We start from the raw sequence: 27132 nt of genomic DNA, 5'->3' as shown, positions 1-27132 counted from the left end.
TTTCCCTCTCAAGTGTGTACTTTCATTTCAATAAACTCCCTGTGCTTTCGGGGGTGAGGAGGAATTCTGGAGCTGAGAAGTGCATAAACTAAAATGAATTATTCACTAGAAGCATCCAAAGGCAGATTTGAGGAGGCAGAAGAAAGAATCAGCAAATCTGAAGATAGAACAATGGAAATTAGTGTAAGGAACAGAAAGAAAAAAGATTGGAACAGAGCAAGGGACCTGTGTGACACCATCCAATAGACCAACATATGGATTATGAGTGTCCCAGAAGAAGAGAGAAAAGGGCAGAGAGAATATTTGAAGAAATAATGGCTGAGAGCAGCCAGATGGTTCATTTGGTTGAAGCGTGAGCTCTGAAAAACAGGGTTGCCCGTTTGATTCCCACATGGGCCAGAGAGCTGCGCCCTCCACAACTAGATTGAAGGCCATGAGCTGCCACTGAGCTTCCGAAGGGGTGGCCTGATGGCTCAGTTGGTTAGATCACGAGTTCTCAACAAGGTTGCCGGTTCAATTCCCGCATTGGATGGTGGGTTGCACCCCGTGCAACTAAGATTGAAAACGGCGACTGGACTTGGAGCTGAGCTGCATCCTCCACAACCAGATTGAAGGAAAATGACTTGGAGCTGATAGGCCCTGGAGAAACACACTGTTTCCCCAATATTCCCCAATAAAATTTAAGGGGAAAAAAAGAACTAATGGCCAAAAACTTCTCAAATTTGATGAAAGACATGAATACAAATATCCAAGGAATTCAACAAACTACAAATAAGATGAATCAGAGACCCACACCAAGATACACTATAATCAAACTTTCTAAAGACAAAGAGAGAATCTTGAAAGCAGAGAAATAACTCGTCACATATAAAGAATCCTCAGTAAGATTAGAAGCAGATTTCTCATCGGAAACTTTGGAGGCCAGAAGGCAGTGGGCCGGCCAATATACTCAAAGTGCCAAAAGCAAGAACCATCAACCAAGAATCCTATATCCAGCAAAACTATCCTTCAAACGGCATTAAAAAGGAAGGAAATTCTGCCATAGGCTACAACATGAATGCATCTTGAGGATATTATGCCAAGTAAATAAACCAGTCACACACAAAAAAACAAATACTGTATGATTCTACTTATATGAAGTATTTAGAATATTCAAAAGCATAGAGGTAGAAAGTAGAATGGTTTTCAGGGGCTGGAGAGTGGGGAGTGGGGGGATGGACAGGTAGTGTTTAATGTAAACAGAGCTTGTGTTACAAGATGAAAAGAGTTCTGGAGATGGATGGATGGTTGGACATTATGAATGTATTTAATATTCCTGAATTGTACACATAAAAATGGTTAAAGATGGCAGTTTTTTTTAATTGGGTAGCAGTGTGTTTTTTCCAGGACCCATCAGCTTCAAATCAAGTCATTGTCCTTCAGTCTAGTTGTGGAGGGCGCAGTTCAACTCCAAGTCCAGTTGCCATTTTTTCAATCTAGTTGTGGGGGGCGCAGCCCACCATCCCATGTGGGAATTGAACCGGCAACTTTGTTAAGAGCTCAACCTCTAACCAACTGAGCTATCCAGCCACCCACCGACAACTCAGTGGCTGCTCGTTGTCTTCAGTCTAGCTGTGGAGGGCGCAGCCCTCCATGGCCCACGTAGGAATCAAACCAGCAACCCTCTTGTTCAGAGCTCGTGCGCGCTCTAACCAACTGAGCCATCCAGCCACCCCAAGATGTCAATTTTTATATTACATGTACTTTACCCCAATAAAGATAATTAGAAAATACAACCAAAACTTGTAACTTCTAGGATAACCATTAAGAGAATAGGATTTTTAAAAAGAATACAACTACCAAGCTAAAGAGAGAGGGTAGAATAATAATAAACATCAAATCCATGCAAAAGTCAAAGGAACAAAAAAGAAACACAGAACAGGTGAGTCAAATAGAAAGCTTTGAGTCAGTAGACCTAATTACAAATATACTAGTAAATAAATACACCACTAAATGAAACTGTAAATGGAACTAAATGCCTTAGGTTAAAGCAAAGATTTCCTTTTAAAATTTGGATAAAAACCTGTTTAGATATACCTAAAACATCAGAATAAAGAAAGGATGAAAGCACAAAGATGAAAAAAGATACTACGCAAACACTAACAAAAAGAAACTGTATTGATAATAGACAAAGCAGACATTAAGGCAAGAAGCATTACTAGAAGTACAAAGGAAGACTCCATAATGATAAAGGTTTCCTCCAAAGCAATCTTTGCGAAGGCAGATTACAGCAAAAAGCAGCAGTGATTAGTACAATCTGATGACATCATATTCATAGCGGGTGTTTTTAGGGAAGAGAGAAAAATGGTATGGAAGTGGCAATAAAGAATAGGGAGAAGTTCTTTAAAAAATTAAAATCAGAATTATCGTATGACCCAGCAATTCCACTTCTACATATTTATCCGAAGAAATCCAAAAAACTAATTTGAAAAGAAAATGTGGTATGTCTGTACCATGGAATATTACTCAGCCATAAAAACATGAAATCTTGCCATCGGCAACAACAGGGACGAACCTAGAGGATATTACACTGAGTGAAGTAAGGCAGGCAGAGAAAGACAAACACCATATGGTTTCACTTTTATGTGGGATCTAAAGAACAAAATAAATGAACAAACAAAGCAAAAACAGACTCATAGATACAGGAATAAACCGATGGTTACCAAATGAGAGTAGGGTTGGGGGACAGTGGAAAAGGTGAAGGGATTAAGAAGTACAAATTGGTTGTTACAAAACAGTCACAGGGATGTAAAGCACAGCATAGGGAATACAGTCAATACAGTAATAACTATGTGTGGTGCCAGGTGGGTAAGAGGAATCGAGGGATCACTTTTAAGTTATATAAATGTCTAACCACTACGCTGTACACCTGAGACTAATATAATATTATGTGTCAACTGTTGAAAAATAAAAAATGCATTTAAAATATGAAACTAAGAAGAATTCAAAAAAGAACAAGGAGGGCATCCCACTTTTAGGCCCATTTAAAATCATAGACCGGTGGCCGTGGACCACAATCATGATTGGCTGCAGAATTCAGAAAACCAGGACTTTGGCTCAGCATGTAAATTTGACCGATGCCTTGATTTCCATTTTATGTTTATGAAAAGTACATTAAAAAAACAAGTACATTTAATTTAATTTAGCTATAAAATATAATCACTAATAATAACATGTAATAAATATTTCCTTGAGGAAAAGTAAAAACATGAGGCTATGAGGAATCATATACTATGAGGAATGCAGAGCAAACAGCAAGTACTACTTGAAAAGGATGCAGGGAAAACAGTGGCATCAGGAGACAGCTAATTTTCAAGAATATAAGGGGAATTCACAAAAGAAGTCGCGGATGCAGGGGACTGCTGATACGTCTTGAGTTTCAGAAGGCTTAGTGTAAAAGCTTCAAGGGGCTGTCCGGGTTGAGCTCAGGAAAAAAAAAAAAACAACAGACTCAGAGATTAGAGTCCATAGGAAAGGAGATGACCTAGGAATCCTGGCCTTCTTGGTGACTGATTACTAAGAAAACAGAGCACATACTAGATCAGCAATGGTAGCAGATAGTGCCAGAATCTAGGAGTGCTGAGGGAAAGGAGAGTGGCATGAGAATCCTGCCAGGAAATCTAAAGTTCTGGGGCTTCCTATAAAGAAGAAAGAAATCTTATCATTTGCAACAACATGGATGGATCTAGAGAACATTATGCTAAGTGAAATAAGTCAGAAAGAGAAAGACAAGTACCATATGATCTCACTTATATGCGGAATCTAAAGAAAAGAATATGTGAATGAACTAATCAGAGACAGTTTTGAGGACACAAAAAACCGAGAGTTGTTAGATGGGCAGGGGGGAGGGGGAGTTGGGGATAAGGGGAAAGGTGAGGGAATTGGGAGGCAGCTGGTGACCACAGGATGGCCTCAGGGTTTTTTGAGGGTTGATTTGGGGAACTTATTCAATAATGTTGTGGGGATTTTGTTGGGTATCCGATGGACATGCGTCCTATTTGGGAGACCACCTCGGGGATGCTGTGGATGCCTGATCATGGCATTGTACGCCAGAAGCTGGGCATTGGTGAGTGCCAACTATAATTTTATATATATAATGTGATGGCTCGGTGTGAGGTCGGAGGGATGGTGGATGGGGGGCGGGGGGTTCACAGTGTGAGGGATATAAATGATGAACGTCTGGGTATTGCCTTGTCTTGTACACCTGAAACTAATAAAAAAAAAAATATTTCAAAAAAAAAAAAAAAAGTTCTGGGGCTTCCAAAGTCCCTAGGCTGGCAGTGGGGCAGCCTCATTCGATGCACTGGAGCATTTAATTTCTGCTGGAAAGGGCTGCGAGTTTGAACTCATATTTTAAAGAGCCACTAAACATGTGGTAGCTACCAAAAGGAGGGTTATTCCCAGAAGAAGAGGAGCCAGTTTCACAGCCCTCCTCCCAAATCCACCTCTGGAGTTTCTAACTGCCTAAACTCCAGAGCATTTCTCATTGTTTTTAATAATGTTAAGCACAAGTATTCTAACAAAAGAAAATGTTACTTTTCTGTGGCCAGTAGTGAGGGATGGGACAGTTTATCAGTGCGCCTTCATATTTCATTCATTTATTTATTCAAGAGACTGTGGCCAACTGTGTGCTAAAAAACGTTCTAGATTCTGAGGATACAGCAGTAAACAAAGACCCGTGCCTTTCTGGGGTTTATAATTTAGAAGACATTAAACAAATTATGTACTTTTATACCATATTTTGCTGTGTATAATGTGCTCCCATGTATACTGCACACCCACATTTTTGGCCCAAACTTTCAGGGGGAAAAAAATCTTTCGTTTTAATTTTTTTTTTTTTTTTTTATTGGGGAAAGGGAACAGGACTTTATTGGGGAACAGTGTATACTTCCAGGACTTTTTTCCAAGTCAAGTTGTTGTCCTTTCAATCTTAGTTGTGGAGGGCGCAGCTCAGCTCCAGGTCCGAGGACACGCTCCAACCAACTGAGCCATCTGGGAGGCAGCTCAGCTCAAGGTGCCGTGTTCAATTTTAGTTGCAGGGGGCGCTGCCCACCATCCCTTGAGGGGCTCGAGGAATTGAGCTGGCAAACTTGTGGTTGAGAGCCTACTGGCCCATGTGGGAATCGAACTGGCAGCCTTCGAAGTTAGGAGCGTGGAGCTCTAACCACCTGAGCCACGGGGCCGGCCCCTCATTTTAATTTTTTAATTCAAATGTTTATTTGTTTACATTTAGGTTCTTATTTTTTGTATTATAAAGGAATTTTAGCATTTATTTTTTAACATATTATGGTACAAGAAATTTTATGTAACAAATAATTACAAAACACAAGAACAGATATAAGATACAAGAAATTTTATGTACCAGTAACAAATTTACAATATTTATACATCTTACAAGCCAAGAACTCTTTGTTGTAAGTTTCTCCTAAATTCAACAAAACCGATAATCCTATGACAGGGTATTATTTTGCATATGGATATCGCTATTGATTTCTAGTTACACTTTTAACTCATAAGCATAAATAAACGAATTAAAAACATTTATATAAATACAAAATTAGTATTACCTATGTATAATGCGCATCCTTATTTTTCCCCTCACAAATTTGGGCAAAAAAGTGCACATTATATACGGTAAAATACGGTAGTATGTTAGCAGGTGCTATGAAAATTAGAAACAATAAAGCGAGATAAAGAGGACTGGAATGCAGAAGAGGTTTACGTTTTAAATAGGATGGTCAAAATATCCCCTATAAATTATTCTTGCCCAAAATAAATTTCATCAGAAACTGATCAACCCTCTAATCTAACTACCAGTTTACAGAAAATACAGAGGACAAAGGAACAGATTAAAAAGAGCATGGGGATACAATCAGCAAACCCAGAAAGTGGGAAACTCAACCAGACAATCCAGTGGTTTTCCACAACTAAGTTACAAGGAAAACCAAAAGAAAGGGGGGGAAATCTATGTATTAAAACTCATTGGGTGTACTTTGGGTCAAGATGGAGTAAGAGAGACCACATATACCCTCCCCCTTGGAAAAAAAAACCCAAATAAACAAAACATATAAAACAATGGTCTTCCAGACAACAGCCATGAAGCAACAAATGACAGTGACTCTTGAAAGATGGGAAACAAAAGACAGGAGCCCCACAACTGTCCCTGCTTACTGATTCGAGAGCATTTCCAGGCCATGAAGCCAGTAGAGTAAAGTGAAAATGGTTACTTCACCAAAGAAGATATGAGGACGGCAAATAATCATACAAAAAATGCTTAATATCATTTGCACTAGGCAAATATAAGTTAAAACCACAGTGAAATACCACTAGACACATACACACATATTAGAATGTCTAAAATTAAGAAAACTGACCAGACCAAGTGTTGGCAAGCTTGTGGAGCCACTGAAATTCTTATACACTGCTGATGGAAACGTAAGATTTAGAAAAGTCCGCAGTTTCTTAAAAAATTAAGCATACAACTACCCCAAAAGTAAGACCTAGCCGGATCAACTCTAATGCATCTTTTGGAGCAAAAATTAACATAAAACCCAGTCTTATATTAAAATAAGACCCAGTATTATATTACATTATATATCATATATCATACCTGGTTTTATATTAAAATAAGACCACGTCTTATATTAATTTTTGCTTCAAAAGATGCATTAGAGCTGATTGTCCAAGTAGGTCTTATTTTCAGGGAAACACGATACTATGATTAGTCTATTAATCTATTGTGAGGGAAGATCAGTGGCTACTTAGAAGAGGAGGGTGGGTAGGAGGAATTCAAAGGGGCATGAGGAACTTTTGGAGGTGATAAATCTATTTAGTATCTTGACTGTGGTGATAATTTCACCACAAAAAAAAAAAAATGTCTACAGGTAGACACTTTGGTCAACGCTGCTCAAGCAGTAGTTGACCGCAATCAGAAGTGTCTGGACACTCATGGAAACCACTTTGAGCACCTCTTGTAATTGCAGAAGTCAACGTAACTTGTATTCATCTTTTGTTAGCAGTATATATTAAGTATTACAATTTTAATCATTTTTTCCTTTCTTAAAATGTGTATACATTATTTTTTGGCACCTTGTGTGTATCAAAACTAATCAAACCGTACATTTTAAATGACAGTCTACTGAATGTCAATTATACCTCAACAAAGCTTTTTTTTTTCAATGTAACACATGGATCATATTTGAATCGTGATCTAAACAAACCAACTAGTTAAAAATAGTTGACTGAAGGGCCAGCCCGGTGGCTCAGGCAGTGGGAACTCCGTGCTCCTAACTCCGAAGGATGCCGGTTCGATTCCTACATGGGCCAAGGCTAAGGCTGCCAGTTGAATTCCTCGAGTCCCGCAAGGGATGGTGGGCAGCGCCTCCTGCAACTAAGATTAAACACGGCACCTTGAGCTAAGCTGCTGCTGAGCTCCCGGATGGCTCAGTTGGTTGGAGCGCGTCCTCTCAACCACAAGGTTGCCGGTTCGACTCCCACAAGGGATGGTGGGCTGCGCCCCCTGCAACTGGAGAGCGGCAACTGGACCTGGAGCTGAGCTGTGCCCTCCACAACTAAGACTGAAAGGACAACAACTTGACTTGGGGGAAAAAAAAGTCCTGGAAGTGCACACTGTTCCCCCCCAAAAAATAAAAATAAAATAGTTGACTGGAGATTTAAGTATCAATTTTATTTAACTGGGATATCTTTGGTTAGTTTTGTTGTTGTTTTATTTATTTAAAGACTGTAGTTTTTTAGAGCAGTTTAGGTTTCTAGCCAATCGAGAGGAAAGCAGAGAAACTTCTCTTCTGTCCCCTGTCCCCACACACGCACAGCCTCCCCCATTATCCACAACCCTCACCAGAGTGGGGCATTTGTTACAACTGGTGGCCTACACTGACACCGCAGAATCACACAAAGTCTACACATAGCACAGGGTTCACTTCTTGGTGTTGTACAGTCTGTGCGTTGGGACAAACACATAATGACACGTATCCATCATCATGGCATCCCACAGAGTACTTTCATTGCCCTAAAAATCCTGTGTCCCACCTATTCATCCCTCCCTCCTCCCCTAACCCGCGGCAACCACCGATCTTTTCACTGTTTATAGTTTTGCCTTTTCCAGAAGGTCATGTATTTGGAGTCACAGAGTATATAGCTAGATTTTAAGTCATATTTTAGAGATGATACACTAATAAATGGATAGATGGGTAGGTCAAGACAGGCCTCACTGAGCAGGTAACATCTGAGCAGATTTGAAAGAAGTGAAGGAGACAAAGTCAGAGAAATATGCAAGAACAGACGGAGTAGATCTTCTCAGGCCACGGTGAGGTCTTTCACCTTACACCCGAGTGAAATGTAGCCACCATGAGATTGTGGACAGCAGAGAAACACTGACTTACATCTTTATACACAGAAGCAGGACTCACTAAGCTACTGCAGTAACTTGAGTTACAGATGATGGTGGCTTATAGGAAGATAGCAGCAGTGGAGGCAATGAAGTAATTTTTTTCTCCAAGCTCCTATAGATGGTCTGTAGACAGGGCAACAAAAATGTTACAGGCAGTTCCCACCCTCAACAGGCAGTGGAGAAGACACAAAAGCTAATAACTACTTAAAAATAGAGAAGTGCTATAGCAGAGGTAAGCAACAAAGTACTACCGGAAAACAGATGAGGAGAACCCCACCTAAAAGAGAAAAAGGAGAAGAGTCCATGGTAACTGTCAATAAATGCCGTCTGAATTATTATGTGCAGGATCTCACTCCATCTCAAATTCCTATACCCCCTATTCAGCAAATGGTATCATCCATCACCAAGTCCCCTAACCCAAGTCCCCTAATCCAGGAGTTCCTGTGGCCTTCTTGTGCCCCACATCCCATCTGTCGTTAAAGTCTGTCTATTCGAACAACTTAAGGGCTTTCCAATCCATCCTCACTTCCCCTCACCAGAACTCAATTCCATGAAGGCTGGGATGTTCTAGTGCCTGGAACAATGTCTGGCACATAGCAGATGCTCATTTAAAGTTTCTGAATGACTGTGTGGTGTGATCCACCTCCCATGAACCCGTTCTTATAAGTCTTCCTCAGCACAAGTGATCTTGCCGCACAGCAATCACTTTCACGGCGCTCACTCTCTGGCTGACACTCTCCAGAGTTACTCACGCAAGAACAAGGATTTTCCAAAGCAGAGCAGTGTGGTTTTCAAATGCACAGTCCATACAACATGTATAATGTCATGAAGTGTCACACTATTGCTTTCGTAACACCAACATTAAGGAAGGTGTGTTATTTGTGTGCACAGCAGACACGAGTCTTTGTGGTTGTTAAAAATCATTTAAACAACAGTTAAAAATAAATTCCAAATTGGGAATAACTGCTAATAAGTACAAGACTTCTTTTGGGGTAATAAAAATGAAATTAGATAGTGGTAATGGTTGCACGATTCTGAATACCAAAAAACCACCAAAGTGTACATTTTAAAAGAGTGAGTTTTCTGGTATGTGAACTATATCTTAACAAAGCTATGATTTAAAAGCAGCCAATTCCTCCGCTGGGCACACAAGGCCCTGTAGTCAGGTCCGCCAGACCTCGACGGCCCCACCCCCACCGCTTTCCTGATTCCCTCCCCAAGCTTCAAGTATATCAGCCTACATCTGATTCCTCAAAAAAGTCAAGCCCTCCCTATCCACAGGAATTAAACATGTGGCTCCTTCTGCCTAGAGTCTTTTTCCTTCGTCTGCCCTTCAAGCCCTACCTTAAGGGTCACCTCTGGAGAGTGGTGCCTTCTACACCCAGTTTCATCCACCTGACCTCGGCCCACCTGGCCCGCAAGGCCTTCAGAGCACAGACATACCGCCATCACACGGCATTTATCGTACCAGACTAGGCATTTTATGGCCATGGAAAATGATAAGCATCCAATAGATAATTAAGTCTAATACATATAAGGCTTTATTTTCTGTAATGTACAAATGTCACTAAAGAGCAAATTTACTAAAATTCAGCCAAAAAACTTTTCTGATTAAGCAAATATGGCAAAAATCTTACAATTATTAAATTGAGTTGCTAAACATATAGGACTTATTAATATTCTATTTTTTCTATATGTTCAAATTTCCTATAAAAAAGCAAATTTACTAATGTTTAAGAAAACTGTATAATGACCTGTAACAGAAAAATTAGTGTTCTCAAACCATCAGAAGTATAAGCAATCTACCACTTTCTCACATAACGAGTTCCTAAAACATTTACAAAAGTGGAAGGTGTAAAAGCAATACAATAGAATGTCTTAAGAGAAATTATGTTCCTGAAAAGCTAAAAACTAAAAAACACTTAATTACATCTCACCTTACTTTTCCAGAGCATAATTACAATTTCATAATGTTTTTAAATTGGTTTTTCCTTCACAATTACCAATGAATGTGTCTAACAGGGGTAAAAGTTGCATGTTTTTAGAAAGCCTAATTATCATTAGCTTTGTCTCAACTGCATTCAAGTTGGTTGAATCTGCGCTTCAAACGACTGGTATCAACACTTTCACTTTGCCACTGCTACTTGCTCTTAATAAGGCAGAAAGTGTGGTTTTAAAACGTTTTTACCAAAATAAAACTTTCTTAAAAAGTTACCCAGAAACTTCATATGCAAAACTAAGAGCTCAGCTATTCTAATTTACACCCTGCTTTAGCAGGGAAGAGGCCAGCATGCCCACCCCACCCCCACCCTCTCAGCTCTCCTAACAATGCTGTGTGCAAAACTGGCAATGCCATGGAAACTGACCTGTTGCCAAGCAAGCAGAACACCAAGCAAAACTCAAAAAGATAGTTCATCAGCTGATACATAAAACACTAACTCAGTTCAGGAGTATCAAAAGATGGCACATGAAAGCGCCTGATGTTCAAAAAATTAGAAAGGCGTCTAGCTGAAAATGTCTAGGAAACAATAAAAATTCTATAAAAAGTGCTTCTGAAGGAATACACACATACACACATACACAAACACTCATTTTACTACATCTCAGCAAGATGGAGGTCGAAGACAGTCCAAGAATGAGATATTTCTAAATTATACTTTTCTCGGAAATAGATTCATTAGAAGTAATAATTTTAAAATAATTTACTTTTTAAAGAACAGTGAATTAAAAAAAAAACTATCCTCCTTTGGAAAATTCTGGGCTAGAAGCATCGGACTGCAATGATCTGAGCACTTTATCACAAATACTGAAATGAATAGTGATTATATAAAAATATAAAATTTGGTATTCTAGTTTCTAAAAGCATTATTCTATTTACAGAGTGTTTCCATGAACATAAACCCCAAGTTTAAAAGATTAAAAGCCCTAACAACTTCAAGAAGAATCTAAATATATTAGGGGTAAAATAAAACATTAAATATGTACTGTTTTCTAACAAAAAGGAAATATAGCCAATTCCTCTGCATTCCTTTTTTTTTTTTTTAATCTAGACTTTTGCTTCCATCCAAAGTGGTGTGACAGGAACCAAATTTACCCTATAGTGTCTCAAACAACTAAAAACCAAACAATGTGAAAAACAACAATTTTGAAGACTCGAAATCAAGTAACAAAGTACAGTGATCCCTGAGAGATGGAAAACAAATGAAGCAAATCCTACTACTGCCCCCGTTTGCTGCCTGGAGAGAATTCCCAGCAGGTAGCATGGGGAAGAGGAAACCAGGGAAAGTCAGGCAGACTGAGTTGAGCAGATGAGCTGACTCCTGGGAAGCTAAGGCAGCTTTGCAAGGCAGAGTATCAGAAAAGAAAGAGCTGCACACAATGAGAACCCCAGAGATCTATAACGGTTCCCCTTGAGTATCCAGCATAGTACTGATAAGAACATGCCTGTGAAGAAAATACTTGAGGTTTCTGGATAAAGAACTACCCAAAGAATAAAAGGGAACAACCCACAAGGCGCACACAGCGCCAAGAAGATTGCCTGTTGCCAACAACAGCCAGGAGTAGAAAACTTCAGAATTCATGGACTATTGAGTACTCACAAGGATTTTGGTTCAGTAGTAGGAAATAATTAGCCCTAGACTAAATGCTGCTCTGATCCCACCTAACAAAACTTAAACGATCAGAAATTAGAAAACTACTTCTAAAGAACTTAACCATGTTCCAAAACAAAGCTAAAAAATATTTACAGGAATACAAAAATATCCAGTACCCATCAAAGTATCCAAACAAAAATTACCAGACAAGCAAAGAAGCAGGAAAAGACAACTCATAAGGAGAAAAATCAATCAATTGAAACCAACCCAGAAATGACACAGATGATAGAATTAGTAGACAAGGGCATTAAAACAATTATAACTGTACTTCAATGTACTTAAGAAATTAGAGGAAAGATTATGCTAACCAGGGACATGATTTAAAAAAAAAAAAAAAAAACCCAAATCAAACTTCTAGATAGGTAACCTATAACGTCTGAGATAAAAATATACTGGACGGGATTAAGGGTAGATTAGTCACTGAAAAAAAAAAATTAGTAGATCCTTTTGTAGTTCATAAGTATGATGATTGGGTGTTCACGCTCTTGCGTGAGATGTGCCTCCCACAAATCTTGTTACGACATCGGCACATTACCCGTCTGACGTGAAAAAAAAATAAAAAATAAAAATAATTGAAAAAAGATTACTAACCTTTTTGTTTTGCAGCGAGGCATTATGGGTTACACCCCCCAGCCCCACCATCCCACCCCGCGTTAAAGCAAGTGCCTACGTGACCAGCAGAAACAGGATGGGCAGAAATGAGCTAAGATTCCTGCGAGTGGGCAAGCGCAAGGTCAAACCTGGGCCACGCCCCTGAACCACTTAGGCAACTCTCGGAGGAAAAAAGGCACAATGCGGGGGTGGACGTGCGGGCACGTGGCGGTGGGGCTAGTGTGGACAGGCACGGACGCGTTCGCTTGGCCTCGGGATTAGCGTGTGCGTGCGCCAGCCCTCGTGGCGCTGGAGGCGGTGGGTATGCGCAGGCGTGCGCCCCTAGCGGCGGGGCCGGTGTGTCCCGGGCCGGTGTGTGTCCCGGGCCGGTGTGTCCCGGGGCCGGTGTGTGTCCCGGGGCGTGTGCGTGCACGTGCGTATCTGCGTGCGCGTGCGTGTGCGTGCTCCATGCGGCACGTTCTCTACTTTTATGTTTGAAAACTGTTCTAATGAAAAGGAAATTAATTAGGCCACGGGGACCATCGCAAATAAAGGACCTCTGTTAGGAAAAAAAATTAGTAAACTTAAAGCTACAATGGAAACTATCCAAAATGAAACGAAAGATTGAACAGGGCATCAATAAATAATGGGACTTCAAACAGGCTATACGCGTACCCTTTAAATATGTAGTCTATTTTATGCCAATTATACCTAAATAAGGCTGTTTTAAAAATCCTCATCTTTCAAGACAAAGCTGACCCTTCATATTGTTGATTTTTTAAGTCCTACATTTATTCAGTATAATCTTTTTGGTTTAATTAGGTACTAAAGAACAAGCTCAAAAAACAAAACTCTATTAAGCTTTCCATTTCCCAAGGAGCTTTCTACTTGCTTTCTCAAGAAGCCTTATTTTGGATACCTTAATAACAATAATTTAACAAATACTCCACTAGAGGAATTCAGTACACAGCCAATACTTCTATCAGCTGTCCAATATCACATTTCACCATGCACCTTGATTAAAGAGGAAAAAAACTATGAACTAATTATAAAAATTAAAAACAATCAAGCTTTCAATTCATCAGAACTTTCTAGATCAGTACTATCTAATAGAACTTTCTGGAACAATGGAAATATTCTATTCTGTGCTCTCCAATATAGTAGACAGCTACATAGGGCTACTGAGCACTTGAAATATGTTACAACTAAACTTTTAATTTTATGTTACATAGCTAGTAGGTACATTATTGTATAGCACAGCTCAAGACAATTAAAAAGAACATCTTGATTCAAAGTTTCAAGAATTAGAATTTTCAAACATAATATTAATTTTTAAATTAGTTTTAAAAACCCATAAAATCGTAAACAAATTTTTTCATTGTTATTAAGGCGTGGCTCTAAGGACCATTTTATCTAAAACTCCTTCCTGGTTTCTTCAATTCCCCACCCCGCCCCCAGGAAGGATTAAGGTGACCCCATCTCATAGTACCACCCTCTATGTAGTGTCATTACCATGTGTGAGAGGTTGGGGCGAATAGGGTATAGGAAGTAACTGCAATGTAAAGGCTCATTTCTCCTTGGGTTTCCATTTCTCGAATAACTGAACTTGGTGCTTAATTAATCAAATGTCCATTACAAAATGTCTATACAAGGAAAGTCAGTCAAACCAAGCACATTTTCCTTAAACTCAGAACCACCTTCAGTTATGACAAGTTAACAGAAGATAAACGTGAGCTGGCATAACTTTAACCTTAAACAACTATGCTGTCATCCTCTAGGAAAACAGACGTCCAAGACACCTCTAGCTCCCAGAAGACTTTGCGAAACTGAGTAAGGCCAGACTAGCTACGTACTTCCTCTACTCTTCCTGCTCTCCTCATCTCCCTGTATCCATGCTATGTTTCAAAGCAGACAAGCCCCAAGTTCAGGTGCCAGTAAGATAAAGCAGAACTGTAAAACCGTCAGTGAGAGCGTGTATTTGTGTGTGCTAAACAGCATAGAAATACCCTACCCAGTGGACAGAATGTCTAACCAACTCAAAATTTTTAATCAACCTTTTCAGACATAAGGCCACATCAGGTAGCCTGTCTTGGCCACTAGCTAAAACCGATGGAAGGATAAACACAGCTACACTTCAGGAGCAGACTCACCTAAATGGCCTCAGTTTAAATACAAAGTAAGCCTTGAATTCCTGGGCAAAAACTAGTCCTCAGTTAAGTTAGTCCTTAGTTGAATTACACTATGATCAAATCAAGCATGGTAAACCTCACATTTGAGTCAATCAGAATAAGGCTTGCAATGTTCTTTAAGTACTCTCTGGTCTCTGAAAAATAGAACAAAATTCACTAATAACTCCAAAAAATATACTTTGGGTTTGTGGGGCGGGGTTAGTTTGGTTTGGGTTTGTTTGTGGGTTTTTTTTTTTTTGGGGGGGGGAGATGGGAATAACATGCAAGGGAAAGAAATTAGTTCTTGAACAATACTAGCCAGATAGAGGTACAGGTGAAATCAAGAGTTTTCAAAAATACTCCCCTAGATATTTTGTATATCATTTCACACCTCATTCAAGACACGGTTCTTAAATTCACTACACAGGTCAATGTGCACCCGTAGAGAAACATATAGGGGAAGGTGGGAGGGAAGATAGAAGATATTGAAATGTTATACCCATACCTATTAAACTAAAGGGTAGCCAACACACACTGTCCTTTGTAACCCTTAGTCATACAATCATAAGAAATCTCTCCCCTCAAAAACGCTGCAATTGCATTTTAAGCTCTGAACATGTATGTTTGACTATTTCAACATACATACAAGAGTAAAGCAACTCACTCCAATTTGCCACAGTCAACCAGACAGCTACCTCCCGTTTCATCTGTTTTCACTGCCAGGAAGAGGAGGAATGTATTTGGACATGAAGCAGGCTCTGGAAACCCTAAACATAAAACTCCACAACACTTGGGACCACGTGGAAACAGCTAATCAGTTGAGCCAATAAAGCACTGCTCCTAAGTGTTTTTTCCTCAGAGAGGACTTCTGGCTGACTCTTCCTGAAATACCCTAGATTGAAATCTGACTGCAGCTTACAATTAATGTATATATGTTATGTATGTTATATATAAAATAATGGTACATCTTATAGCTATAATGGCATCTGAGAATAGCTTACCTTGGGCAAGTTATTAGGTTACCATAACAATAAACCTTTCAGTTACTCTGTCACCTCATCTGGAAAAGGTAGACAACAACTTTCACTAACTCAGCATTGCTGTTATAGTTGTGTGAAATTACTTACTAAAGTGGTCAAACCAGGCTGGCACACAGTAAGCACTACATTGACCCAGCACTGATAGAGGTTTTTTTTTTGAAGTTTTTGTATCAATGATAAATTGCACCCCATCCACACATTCGCCCATTCCCTTACAATCAATCGGTAGCAAATCCATAAAACACCTGAATTTTGTTTTAGTCTACAGCACATTAACCTTCTGTATGAAACCAAATGATCATTTTGGGAACTAAAGTCATAACTTTAACCTCTAACTAGTACGCTATTATAACTATATACTGGACAGAAATTAATTTAGAGCTTTTCAAGTCACCTGGCATTGTAATTTGGGCCAATTGGACCAATTGGTTAATGGTACACCGAAAGAACTGAGTAACACTGAAACAACACTGAAGCAAAACAAAAAGACGTCATCTTAGAAATCAGAGGACCTGGTAACAAATATTACAGGTGCTATGCACCAAGGCCAATCTTTGAATAGAAATATATTCAACCAGGGATATATTTTCATTCCTTCCTAATCAAAGAATCTCAGTCAGCAACCCCCCCATACTAAAGAGAAAACAAAAACTCTATATGTCACCATAACAAAGGATTAGTACCCAAATATATAAAGAACTCACACCAATCAATAAGAAAAAGACCAACACCCTATCAAAAAAACAGCAAAAGATATATTCACAAGCAGAACCGAAGTAGCCAAAAAAACATAAAAGACACTTAACCTTACCAGTAATTAGAAAAATGTCAACATAAACCACAAAAGGTGGCACTGAAAGTTAAGAAATCTAGCACCATAGTGAAGCCTGGGTGAAGAAAAGGAACTCATATGCCTTGTTAGTGGGAATGTACTTGTTTGGAAAGCATCAAAGCATAAAAATAATTGGTGCAAATTATTTATATGCACAATTAATTCCATTTACAACAAAAGACTGACAATGACAACACATACTGTTTACCATACATAAGTATGTACTGAAGTACAATGACATGCATGGGAATCTGAGGGTCTGGAGCATGGGCCACTCAGACCTCCCTTTGGGGGAGGGAGGGTGCGGAGAGGAGAAGAGTCATTAGCTGACAGCCCCAGCAGCCCTGCCCAACCACCCAAGGCAACTCTGGGATCCAGGACTGCATGCACACCAAGGCCAGGCCAAACTGAACACAGCAGGCTTCTAGAGCATGGCCTTAACAACCTTAGCTCTGGCAGCGCTGTTCTCCAAGCTGCACTGCAGTCTTAGGCTCCTGGGTCCCTGTCAATCTTCCTCCTGTTTTCCTTCATAAGTGTCACACCTACATTCATTCTGAAGGCTTTGGCCACCTCCCCTTTTCCTCCCTTTTTCATCCTTCACAGGCATTTACACTTAGGAATCTCAGAGGACGCAAATGAACTATCACAGGATAACATAAATCAACTTCAAATCAGTGAGGGAGGGAGGGAGGGAGTAGCGCGGTTAGCCTTCAGCTGCACCTAGAGCAAATATGGCCTAATATAAGCAGTGTTTAATCAGTGGTGGGCACATTACTGTTAGTTTCTGTTCTATTTGATGTTTTAAAACAAACCTATCTTTACAATTCTATCCAACCTTATGGTAATTTGCAAAGACATTCAAACTATGCACAATAACTACCTAATCACTTCAATTTTTGAAAGTTTAACTCTTACTTCTGTTTCTAAAATTATGAACACATATTACTGTTCTCAATTATTGCACCCAGTAACAGGCTCTGAAACATCGAAAACAATAAAAGTTGAAGTTTGGCCTCAGATAGCTTCAAGTCGACCGTGAGACACTTTTAATGATTAGGTATTGAAAGACAGACACATACAAGTCACTTTATGTCTACAGGCCTTCCTTCCCTCATCTGGAACAGAGGGAGGTTGGATTAGATGTCCATTATAATTTTCTCTCTCGTTACTTTCAGGAAGAAAAATCCAGAAATTTCAAATTAAGTCTAGTGTGTAATTTTTTAATAAGACCCACATCTTTAAAGAATTTGACTAATTTGGAAAAAAATAGGAGTTTTAGGGCTATTGGTAACATTTCATTTAAGTGACATTTTAATGTTATTTTAAAATAGTTATTTCTCTCAAACATTTCAGCAAAACACTTTTTGCCACCTTACACCAACTTTAACATACTGCATTTAAAAAAATCAACAACAGAAACCATGAAACTCAACCAGAGGTTGGATGTGTATATTAATAAAACTTCCAGAACACAAAACAGAAAAAAAATATGTTACATTGTAACTATACCATCATCTCTAGGATCACAAATACTTTCTGCACTTGCTATTTAAAGCTGTAGGAATTTACCAGGCAAACCAACATTTCAACGCCCAACTGCTTCCTGTTTCAGACTTTTACTGTGCGGCCAGAGGCCCACTACCAAAAAGTCATTTCCAGTTCTCTGCTTTGAATGTAAATACTAACTTATACTCCTTAGCAAAGATCACTGTTTCCCATTAGAGTAGGGATAAATAGAAGCCTTATTTCTTTCAAATTATGCATGGAACCTCTGAAGAAAGGCTTAGAAGAATGTGAGGGCTAATCTATAAATTAATTATAACAATCTATGTGGCAGAGAGGAAAATATAAAAAGTTTGATAAACTGGGGAAGAATACAGTAACATGGGTAGAATTTTGATGTTTCATCTCCAAAGACCTTTTTAAACTAAATTACTAAGGAAAATGAGTAAGAGTAATGAGCCTAAGTTCTTCAGTACAAATGACCTTTAACATTGCTTTTACCACCCTGCTTTGGTCAGCCTCAACCAGCTAACCCTTTCATCAGTCCTCACCCACAGAGGGAAGATTGTGGAGCACCCCGCCTCAAAGGCATTAACACGTAAGGACAAGAACTTGAAAGTTTAAAGACTCCCCAGCTCCAAGCCTAGTTCATCTGTCCTGCCCCCGGCTTCCCACCCCGGGATGGATTCAAGGTTTCTTTCTTTCTTTTTATTTTATTGGGGAACATTGGGGAACAGTGTGTTTCCCCAGGGCCCATCAGCTCCAAGTCATTGTCCCTCAATCCAGCTGTGGAGGCGCAGCTCAGCTCCAGCCACCATCCTCAATCCCTAGCTGCAGGGGGCACAGCCCACCATCCATAGTGGGAACTGAACCGGCAACAACTCTGCCATTGAGAGCTCACGCTCCAACAAACTGAGCCATCCGGCCGCCCATCCAGAAGCCCAGCGGCAGCTTGCCGTCCCCAATCTAGTAGTGGAGGGCACAGCTCACTGGCCCATGTGGGAATCGAACCAGCAACCCTGTCGTCCAGAGCTCGCACTCCAACCGGCTGAGCCATCCGGCCGCCCCTCAAGGTTTCTTTTGTACATCTAGAAACTTGATCTGCACAAGTTTACCTATTCTCTCTGGACCTCAGTGTTCTCTTCTGCTGCATAAATGTTTTGGATTAGTGCTCTCTTCCAGGAAAGACTATTTACCAAAACTGCAGCAGGTACAGGTAACTTAAAGGCAATCATCTTCACATACCTGTGTATGGTTTGCATTCAAATCAATGGCTTCGTTACAATCCAATCCTACCTATGCAGGAAAGCAGGCAATGCAGGGACCACGACTGGGCAACTTAAGTTCCATGAATGACAAGCACAGCAGAAAATGTTTACTTATTAGCACTCACTATGTGCCAGGCACTGTGCTACTCACTTTGTGTGTATTAGCTCAGTTAATTCTTTTCCTTGAGGAAGTTCTATTACCTCTATGTTACAGATGAAGACAAAAACGAAGTAACTTGCCCAGGGTCAACACACAGCTGGCAAGAGGCACTGCCAGGATGTGAAGTCAGGTTTCACAATTGTCACAGCCCAAGCTCTCAGTCTGCTCTATACTGCTTCTGGAGGAAACATGAAATTTGAAAGGTGACTATAACTGACATAATAATAGCCTATTAGTGATGAAAGGAACCTGACTCATGACTGAGGAACCTGAGGCTCCTTCTATCACCTTCTTAGTCACAGAGGCAGGGCATTCAGTATCCTGCCAACCAGCCTCGATTAGAGGTGTTTCTCTCCCCCACTACTAATGAAGTTGATCACTCACAGGATTTATCATTACCTTGACCTCTCATTTGGGTGAACACTGCCTCAAAGTATGTTTAAATCACAAACCTTTCACCATAACTTGTGAATTTCGGGATATCTACAAAACCAAAGCATAGAAAACGATGTGTTCAAAGACATACATTAGAACCACCAGTAAAAAGAAATGAAAAGCAGGTCAAGACACCCTGTTCAGTAAAATTATTCCACATTAAAGCACAACACACTTTATTAATACAAGTCAACTCTGAAGTGACAACCACAACTTTCCAATCTGATTAAATTGATTGGATTCGATGTTCTAAATATAGGCTGCATGTTTAAAGGCACAGTACCACAAAAATATCTGCCCTTAACATTTCCTCTTAGTGAACTGTGATGCTGAAAACCAACTCAGGACAAAAGCTGACATAATGACACTTGCTTCAGAAAACAAAGAACTTGAGTCAACCTTAAAATCCTGTCACTGCACTCCTCTAGCTAGAAGAGGCAGACTACCAAACAAGTGATCAAATATACAGGCTCTACATCCTGCCTTTGAATGCTTATTGGGGACATTCACATTTGGGTACAGAAAACACCACTCATTGCAAAAGAAATTATGCTTTGCAAGTGTAGAAAATAACTAACCAGAGGCAGGACAGAATAAGCAGTCCTCCCTTACTCTATTCCATGACGACCAAATGCCAACAGAAACCAGTAAGAACTCAGCAGATGCTGTGGCACTGAGTATGGAAAGGCAGCCTGATAGCATGTAAGCACAAAGCCTAAGTGATAGGTACAGAACGGTATTCTGGAACTTTGCTTTTCAGTCTAATTCATAAAACTTTTTTTATTGTTGTAAACAGAAATAGTATTTTAATTATCAAGTTATGCCATAGTCCACTGATGTAGTTTAGGTCTTCATGAGATTAGAAGGACTGAATCAGCATTTCAGGACTACAGCTCTGTGTCTACCTCCTTCACTGTGTGAGGGATGACAGCAAGGACTCTTCCTTAGACTATACAGGGAGTATCAGCTGGTCCTAGTTTCAACCATCTGCTTTTAAAGCTAAATAGGGTCAAGTTGGGATACTGTGGATAAATAAAATCTGACTTAAAGAAAAATTAAAATCAACTTCTTCCACTCACATTTTTACAGGGGGGGAAGGGTGAGGGAGGGCGGCAAAAGGCTTTCTGATGAGTTTCATATTCACCTTTCTGTTCAAATTCTGGTAAAAATAAAGAAATGAAAGAAGAAGGAAAGGCATTCAAAACTCAGGCAGGGAGCAAGAAAAGGTAGTAACAATCACAATCTCAATCCACATTATTCCTAACTCACATTCAAGGAAAGAACTCGTTTTAAGTCTAAGGACCTAAAAGATTTCTTTTTGCCATGCAATGAACATGGTGACCATTTCTATTCCAAATGGAATTCTTATCTTCCCTTTTATTTTAAGTTACATGAGAACACACCAAAAAATAAAAAAAAATCACTAGGAAACAGTAAAGTCCCACAATTTTCAGCCATATCTAGGAATGGGTCCCACTTTTCAGACTGGCCAAACGGTCTGAAATTATTTCTCCCGTTAGATGACTTTCCTAGATTAAAACAAACACAAAACAGGAAATTTGGAAATGTTAGTACCAAGACCGAATCAACTGACAGTAAGACTATGCAGAAGATTTACAATGTTTTACATTTGTAATGTCAGGTCTCTAACAAATTTATGCTCTTACCTATTCCATCAAAAATGCAAGGTTTTACTTGCATTCAAAATGGGATTTACTCCTGGGATGCAAGGTTGGTTCAGTACCCAAACATCAATGAACATGATTCACCACATAAACAAAATGAAAGATAAAAATCATATAATCATATCAATAGATGCAAAAATATCTTGGCAAAATCTAGCATCCATTTATGACAAAAATTCTCAGCAAAGTGGGAACAGAGGAAACATACCTCAACATAATAAAGTCCATATGCAACAAACCCACAGCTAACATCATACTCAATGGGGAAAAGCTGTAAGTGTTCTCCTTAAGATCAGGAGCAAGACAAGGATGCCCACTTTCACACTTTTATTCAACGCAGTATCGGAAGTCCTAGCCACAGCACTCAGACAAGAAAAAGAAAAGGCATCCAAATTGTAAAGGAAATAAAACGGTCATTATTTGCAGATTAGTTATACCATATATAGAAAATTCTAAAGAGCCCACCAAAAAATTAGAACAGATAAATTCAGTAAAGTAGCAGGATATGAAACTAATATTCAGAAATAAGTTACATTTTTATACACCAATAATGAACTATCAGAAAGAGAAATTAAGAAAATAATCCCAGTTACAATTGCATCAAAAAAAAAGAAAACACCTAGGAATAAATTCAATGAAGGAGGTAAAAGACCTGTACTCAGAAAATTGTAAGACACTGAAGAAAAAAAATTGAAGATACAAATAAACAGAAGCATATACCGTGCTCACGGATAGGAACAATTAACATCATTAAAATGTCCATACTTCCCACAGCAATCTATAGATTCAATGTAATCCCTAGCAAAATACCAACGACATTTTTCAAAGATCTAGAACAAATAACCTTACAATTTATACAGAACCACAAAAGACGATGAATACCCACAGCAATCTTGAGAAAGAACAAAGTTGGAGGTATCACAGCACCTGATATCAAACTATACTACAAGGCTATAGTAATCAAAACGGCATGGTACTGGCATAAAAAAAGACACATAGATCAACAGAACAGAACAGAGAGCCCAGAAATAAACCCCTGCCTATATGGTCATTTAATCTATGACAAAGGAGGCAAGAATATACAGTGGGGTAAAGACAGTCTGTCTATTCAATAAATGGTGTTGGGAAAACTGGACAGATACATGCAATAAATGAAACTGGACCACCTTCTTACACCACATACAAGAATAAACTCAAAATGGATTAAAGACTTAAATGTAAGATCTGAAACCATAAAACTCCTAGAAGAAAACATAGGCAGTAAACTCTGATATTGCTCTTAGTAATATTTTTTCTGCTGTATTTCCTCCAGCAAAGGAAACGAAAGAAAAAATAAACAAATGAGACTACATCAAACTAAAAAGGGTTTGCCCAGCAAAGGAAACCACCAACAAAATGAAAAGACAGTCCACTGAATGGGAGAAGATATTCACCAATGATACATCCAATAAGGGGTTAACATCCAAAATCTATAAAAATAACTCACACAACTCAACACCAAAAAAACTAACAATCCAATTAAAAAATGGGCAAAGGATCTTGAGCAGACATTTCTCCCAAGAGGACACAGATGGCCAACAGACAGATGAAAAGATGCTCAACGTCACTAATCATCAGGGAAATGAAAATTAAAACCACAATGAGATATCACCTCACACCTGTCAGAATGGCTATCAACAATAAATCAACAAACAAAAGTATTGGTGAGGGTGCAGAGAAAAGGAAACCCTCGTGCATTGTTGGTGAGGTTGTAAATTGGTGCAGCCACTATGGAAAACAGTTTGGAGGTTCCTCAAAAAATTAAAAACAGAAACTACCTTATGACCCAGGAATTCCACTTCTGGGTATTTATCCAAAGAAATCCAAAACACTAATTTGAAAAGATATATATGTACCCCTATGTTGACTACAGCACTATTTACAATAGCCAAATACAGAAGCAACCTAACTGCCCATCAATAATAGACAAATGGATAAAGACGTGGTAATATATACAATGGAATATTACTCAGCCATCAAAAAGAATGAAATCTTACCATTTGCGACAACATGGATGGACCTAGAAGATATTATGCTAATTGAAAAAAAGACAGAGAAAGACAAATGCCACATGGTCTCACTTATATGTGGAATCTAAAGAACAAAATAAACAAAACAGAAACAAACTCATAGATACAGAGAAAAAACTGATGGTTGCCAGAGGGGAGGGGGGTTGAAGAGCTGGGTGAAAAAAGTGAAGGGATTAAGCAGTACAAATTGGCAGTTACAAAACAGTCACGGGGATGTAAAGTACCGCATAGGGAACATAGTCTATAATGTTGCAACAACTATATAGAGTGCGAGGTGGGTACTAAAGGGAGATCATTGTATAAATTATATAAATGTCTAACCACTATGCTGTATACCTTATACCACTATGTAGTATCAAATAATACTGAATGTCAACTGTAACTGAAAAAAATAATTTTTTAAAAAATTCAAGGTCAGCTCAAAATACGATCCTATTACTGTTTCAAAGAGAACTCCGAAGACGTCAGGTTCATCACCGACTGTGCAGAGCTAGATATTAGACATCACTATTTAAAGGAATGCCAGAAATCTAATTCCTGTGGTTGCCACCAAATATGCTCTTTTCCTTAGTCACACCCAACGTACTAAATAAAGCTTTCTAAACTAACATAAACAAAATGTATCAAAAACTGACCGACTTACTAAAACTAAGATCTGTGCAAGTTGATTTTTTAAAATATGTGGGGGAAACTTGGTGACAAGCTTTATGTTCTGTGCATTAAAACAAAGATGGACTTGACCTACAAAATGAAGATGACAGGGTCAACTGTAACCAAAAAACAGTATGCTTCCCCTGGTGGCCAACCAAGAGAAGGCAAGTACAGAAGAGAAAAAGCCTGGTCTCCTAGTTCTCTCCTGTCACTTATACACGAGAAGTGACTACCAAAAAAGGAAGACGTGGGGGAAGGGTAAATTAGCAAAAAGATTAACGTGAGTTTAAAAGGAATACAAACCTGGGTGTTAGACTACCTAAATTTAAGAGATTTAAAGCCACGGACCAAAATTTAGAAGGCAAATATGGAAAAGGTCATTTATTTCCCGAGCACCCAAAAGCTCACTCAGGGATCCTTGTTATTTTCACTTCAAAGAACACCCAGAGTTTAGTACCTCGATCACAGCTTAAGAACAATCCCGTTTTTCAAGGACTAGATCCGTGCAATTTTCTGTAGTGTTGTTTCCAAAGAAAAGCATTTATGCATTTATTTTCTCAAATAAACCGGCAGTATAAGCTACATAGAGAACCTCCAGCGCGAAAGCCCTCCAACTGGGAGGACTGTTAACTCTAGTGCTACAACATTCTCTTTGGAATTTTATTTCTGGGGGGAAAAAGAAGAAAAAGAAACACATGTCCTTTCAAACATTCTGGATGCCAGCAATCCTTAAAGACTGCCTCACGGAGACGGGCTAGAATCTCATGCATTAAAATCTAACAAATTCCTTTGTCTGATTGGATTTTTTCCGGTACCACTTTAGATTCGCTTCCACACTGAACAGCAGCAAGGGAAGTACATGTTCCATTCGAGGGAGCAGGGATGTCTTTGGGGGTGGCAATCATGTCAGGCTAAAGCTTCCGCAGGTTCTATTCTTTCATAACCCCTTCCTTCAAAAACAGGGGGGGAGGACACACATTTACAAGTAGGTCCTAAAACTGCCGCAGGCCAGACTCTTTCCCCCGCAGGCGCCCTCCGAGGAGCCACTTCTCCGCGAGCTGAGTCGGCGAGGCCGTCGTTCCAGTGGCCCCCGGGCCGGGAGAAGAGTCGGGGCGCGCGGAGCCCCGGCCGGCAGGAGGAAAGACCCGGGGGCGGCATTTGCCGGGGGGGGGGGGAGTGGATCTGCGGGCGCCCCGAGTCGGGCGCGGGCGGGATGCTAACTCTCCGGCACCGCCACCCCGGCCCCCGGCAGAGGCGCCGCCGGTCCCGACCGGGGCCCGACCGGACGCCACCTCCAGCGCGCGGGGGCCCGGGGGCCGGCGGGCCTTCCCGGCGGGCAGAGGCTCGGTGTGCGTGTGCGTGTGCGTGTGTGTGTGTGTGTGTGCGCGCGCGTGTGTGTGCGCGCCCCTCCTCGCCGAGCCCTGCTGTTCTCCCCGCGGACGGCAGGGCCAACACACAAAAAGAAAGTTGTCCGAGGGCTCCCGCCCCCTCGGGCCGCCGGCCGGCCCGGGGCGCTACTCACCCGGATCGAAGTCGGGCACCACCGCCTGGTACTGGGGTCCCACCCGCATGCCGCCGCCACCTGCGGGGAAGCAGAGCGCCGCGGTCAGCGGGTGCGGGCGGGCAAGCGCGGGCGGCGCGGGGCGCAGCCACCTACCGTGCTCCTCGTCGCTGGACGAGCCGGAGCTGCCTTCCTCCCAGGAGTTGCTGCTGCTGTTGCCATTGGGCGCCGCCGCCGCCGCCAAACTTTTATTCTGCCCATTATTGGGGGCGGCGGCGGCCGAGGCAGCCGAGGCGGCCGCGGAGGCGGAGGCGGCCGAGGCGGAGGCGGCCGAGGCGGAGGCGGCCGAGGCGGTGGACGAGGCGGCGGCCGCGGAGGCGGCGGCGGAGGCGGCGGACGAGGCGGCCGCGCTGGCCGCGTTGTTCCTCCCTCTCCGCTTCCCTGACACCTCGGGGCCCTTCTCCACCATGGCCGGCATCGGCGGGGGCCGGGGCCGGGCGAAAGTGACCGGGACGCGCGGCTCCAGAGGAGGGGGCGCCGGGACTGGGGGATGCGGGCGGGCGCGGGGCCGGGCGGGCGCGGCGGGCGCGAGTTGGGGTTGGGGGCGGCCCTAGCGGGCGGAGCGCGGAGCTGCTTCAAGCCCCCAGCGCCGAGCCGAGCGCAACTTTCGCTCTCATCGCCGCCCGCACTTCACTGGCACTAACTACTCGGAGAGCAGCGGGCGGGAGGCCGGGGGCGGGGCCTGAGCCCGCGGAGGGAAGCCGCGCGCAGCCCAACCCAGCGCGGAGCGGCTCCGCCCTTCGCGCGCTCCCATTGGCTGTTGCGGGATTTGGACGGTGAGCGGTAGTCCGGTTGGCTCGGCGCGCCCGTCTATCCAAGAGATGGGGCGGGAGAGAGGGGTGGGGGGGGCTCCGGGCTTCCGTTGGTCAGGTTCGGTTGACGCGTATCGCCCACTGTACGTGGTTTGAGGTTTGCAATCTCTCTACGCCCCATGATCCATCTCTCTAGGCACTAGCGAGGAGTTCGCTGCCCTCCCCGCCCCCTCCTTCTGTCGCGACTCCCACCCCCTCACCTGCGCTCACCCCCGCGTACTCGGCCCCCACATTCCCCAAAGGGCCCCACTGAGA

The 27132-nt window shown here is 41.3% G+C and overlaps 1 protein-coding gene across 1 annotated transcript in view; it reads right to left on the bottom strand.

The window, feature by feature from the left end:
* RCOR1 (REST corepressor 1) overlaps nt 1-26721 on the bottom strand; it is a 121146-nt gene extending 94425 nt beyond the window's left edge. Inside the window, exons 1-2 of the mRNA XM_081049181.1 lie at nt 26162-26721; nt 26027-26086 (exon numbers count right to left, since the gene is read on the bottom strand). Coding sequence (XP_080905307.1) covers nt 26027-26086; nt 26162-26483 — 382 coding nt within the window. The 5' untranslated portion in view covers nt 26484-26721. The remainder of the gene's footprint in view (nt 1-26026; nt 26087-26161) is intronic.
* Between the last annotated feature and the right edge of the window lie 411 nt (nt 26722-27132).

Source organism: Rhinolophus hipposideros, assembly GCF_964194185.1.
Source record: "Rhinolophus hipposideros genome assembly, chromosome: 5".
In the NCBI taxonomy this organism is placed as follows: domain Eukaryota; kingdom Metazoa; phylum Chordata; class Mammalia; order Chiroptera; family Rhinolophidae; genus Rhinolophus; species Rhinolophus hipposideros.
The sequence above is the reverse complement of the archived record's forward strand: the minus strand, read 5'-3'. Positions and strand labels throughout refer to the sequence as shown.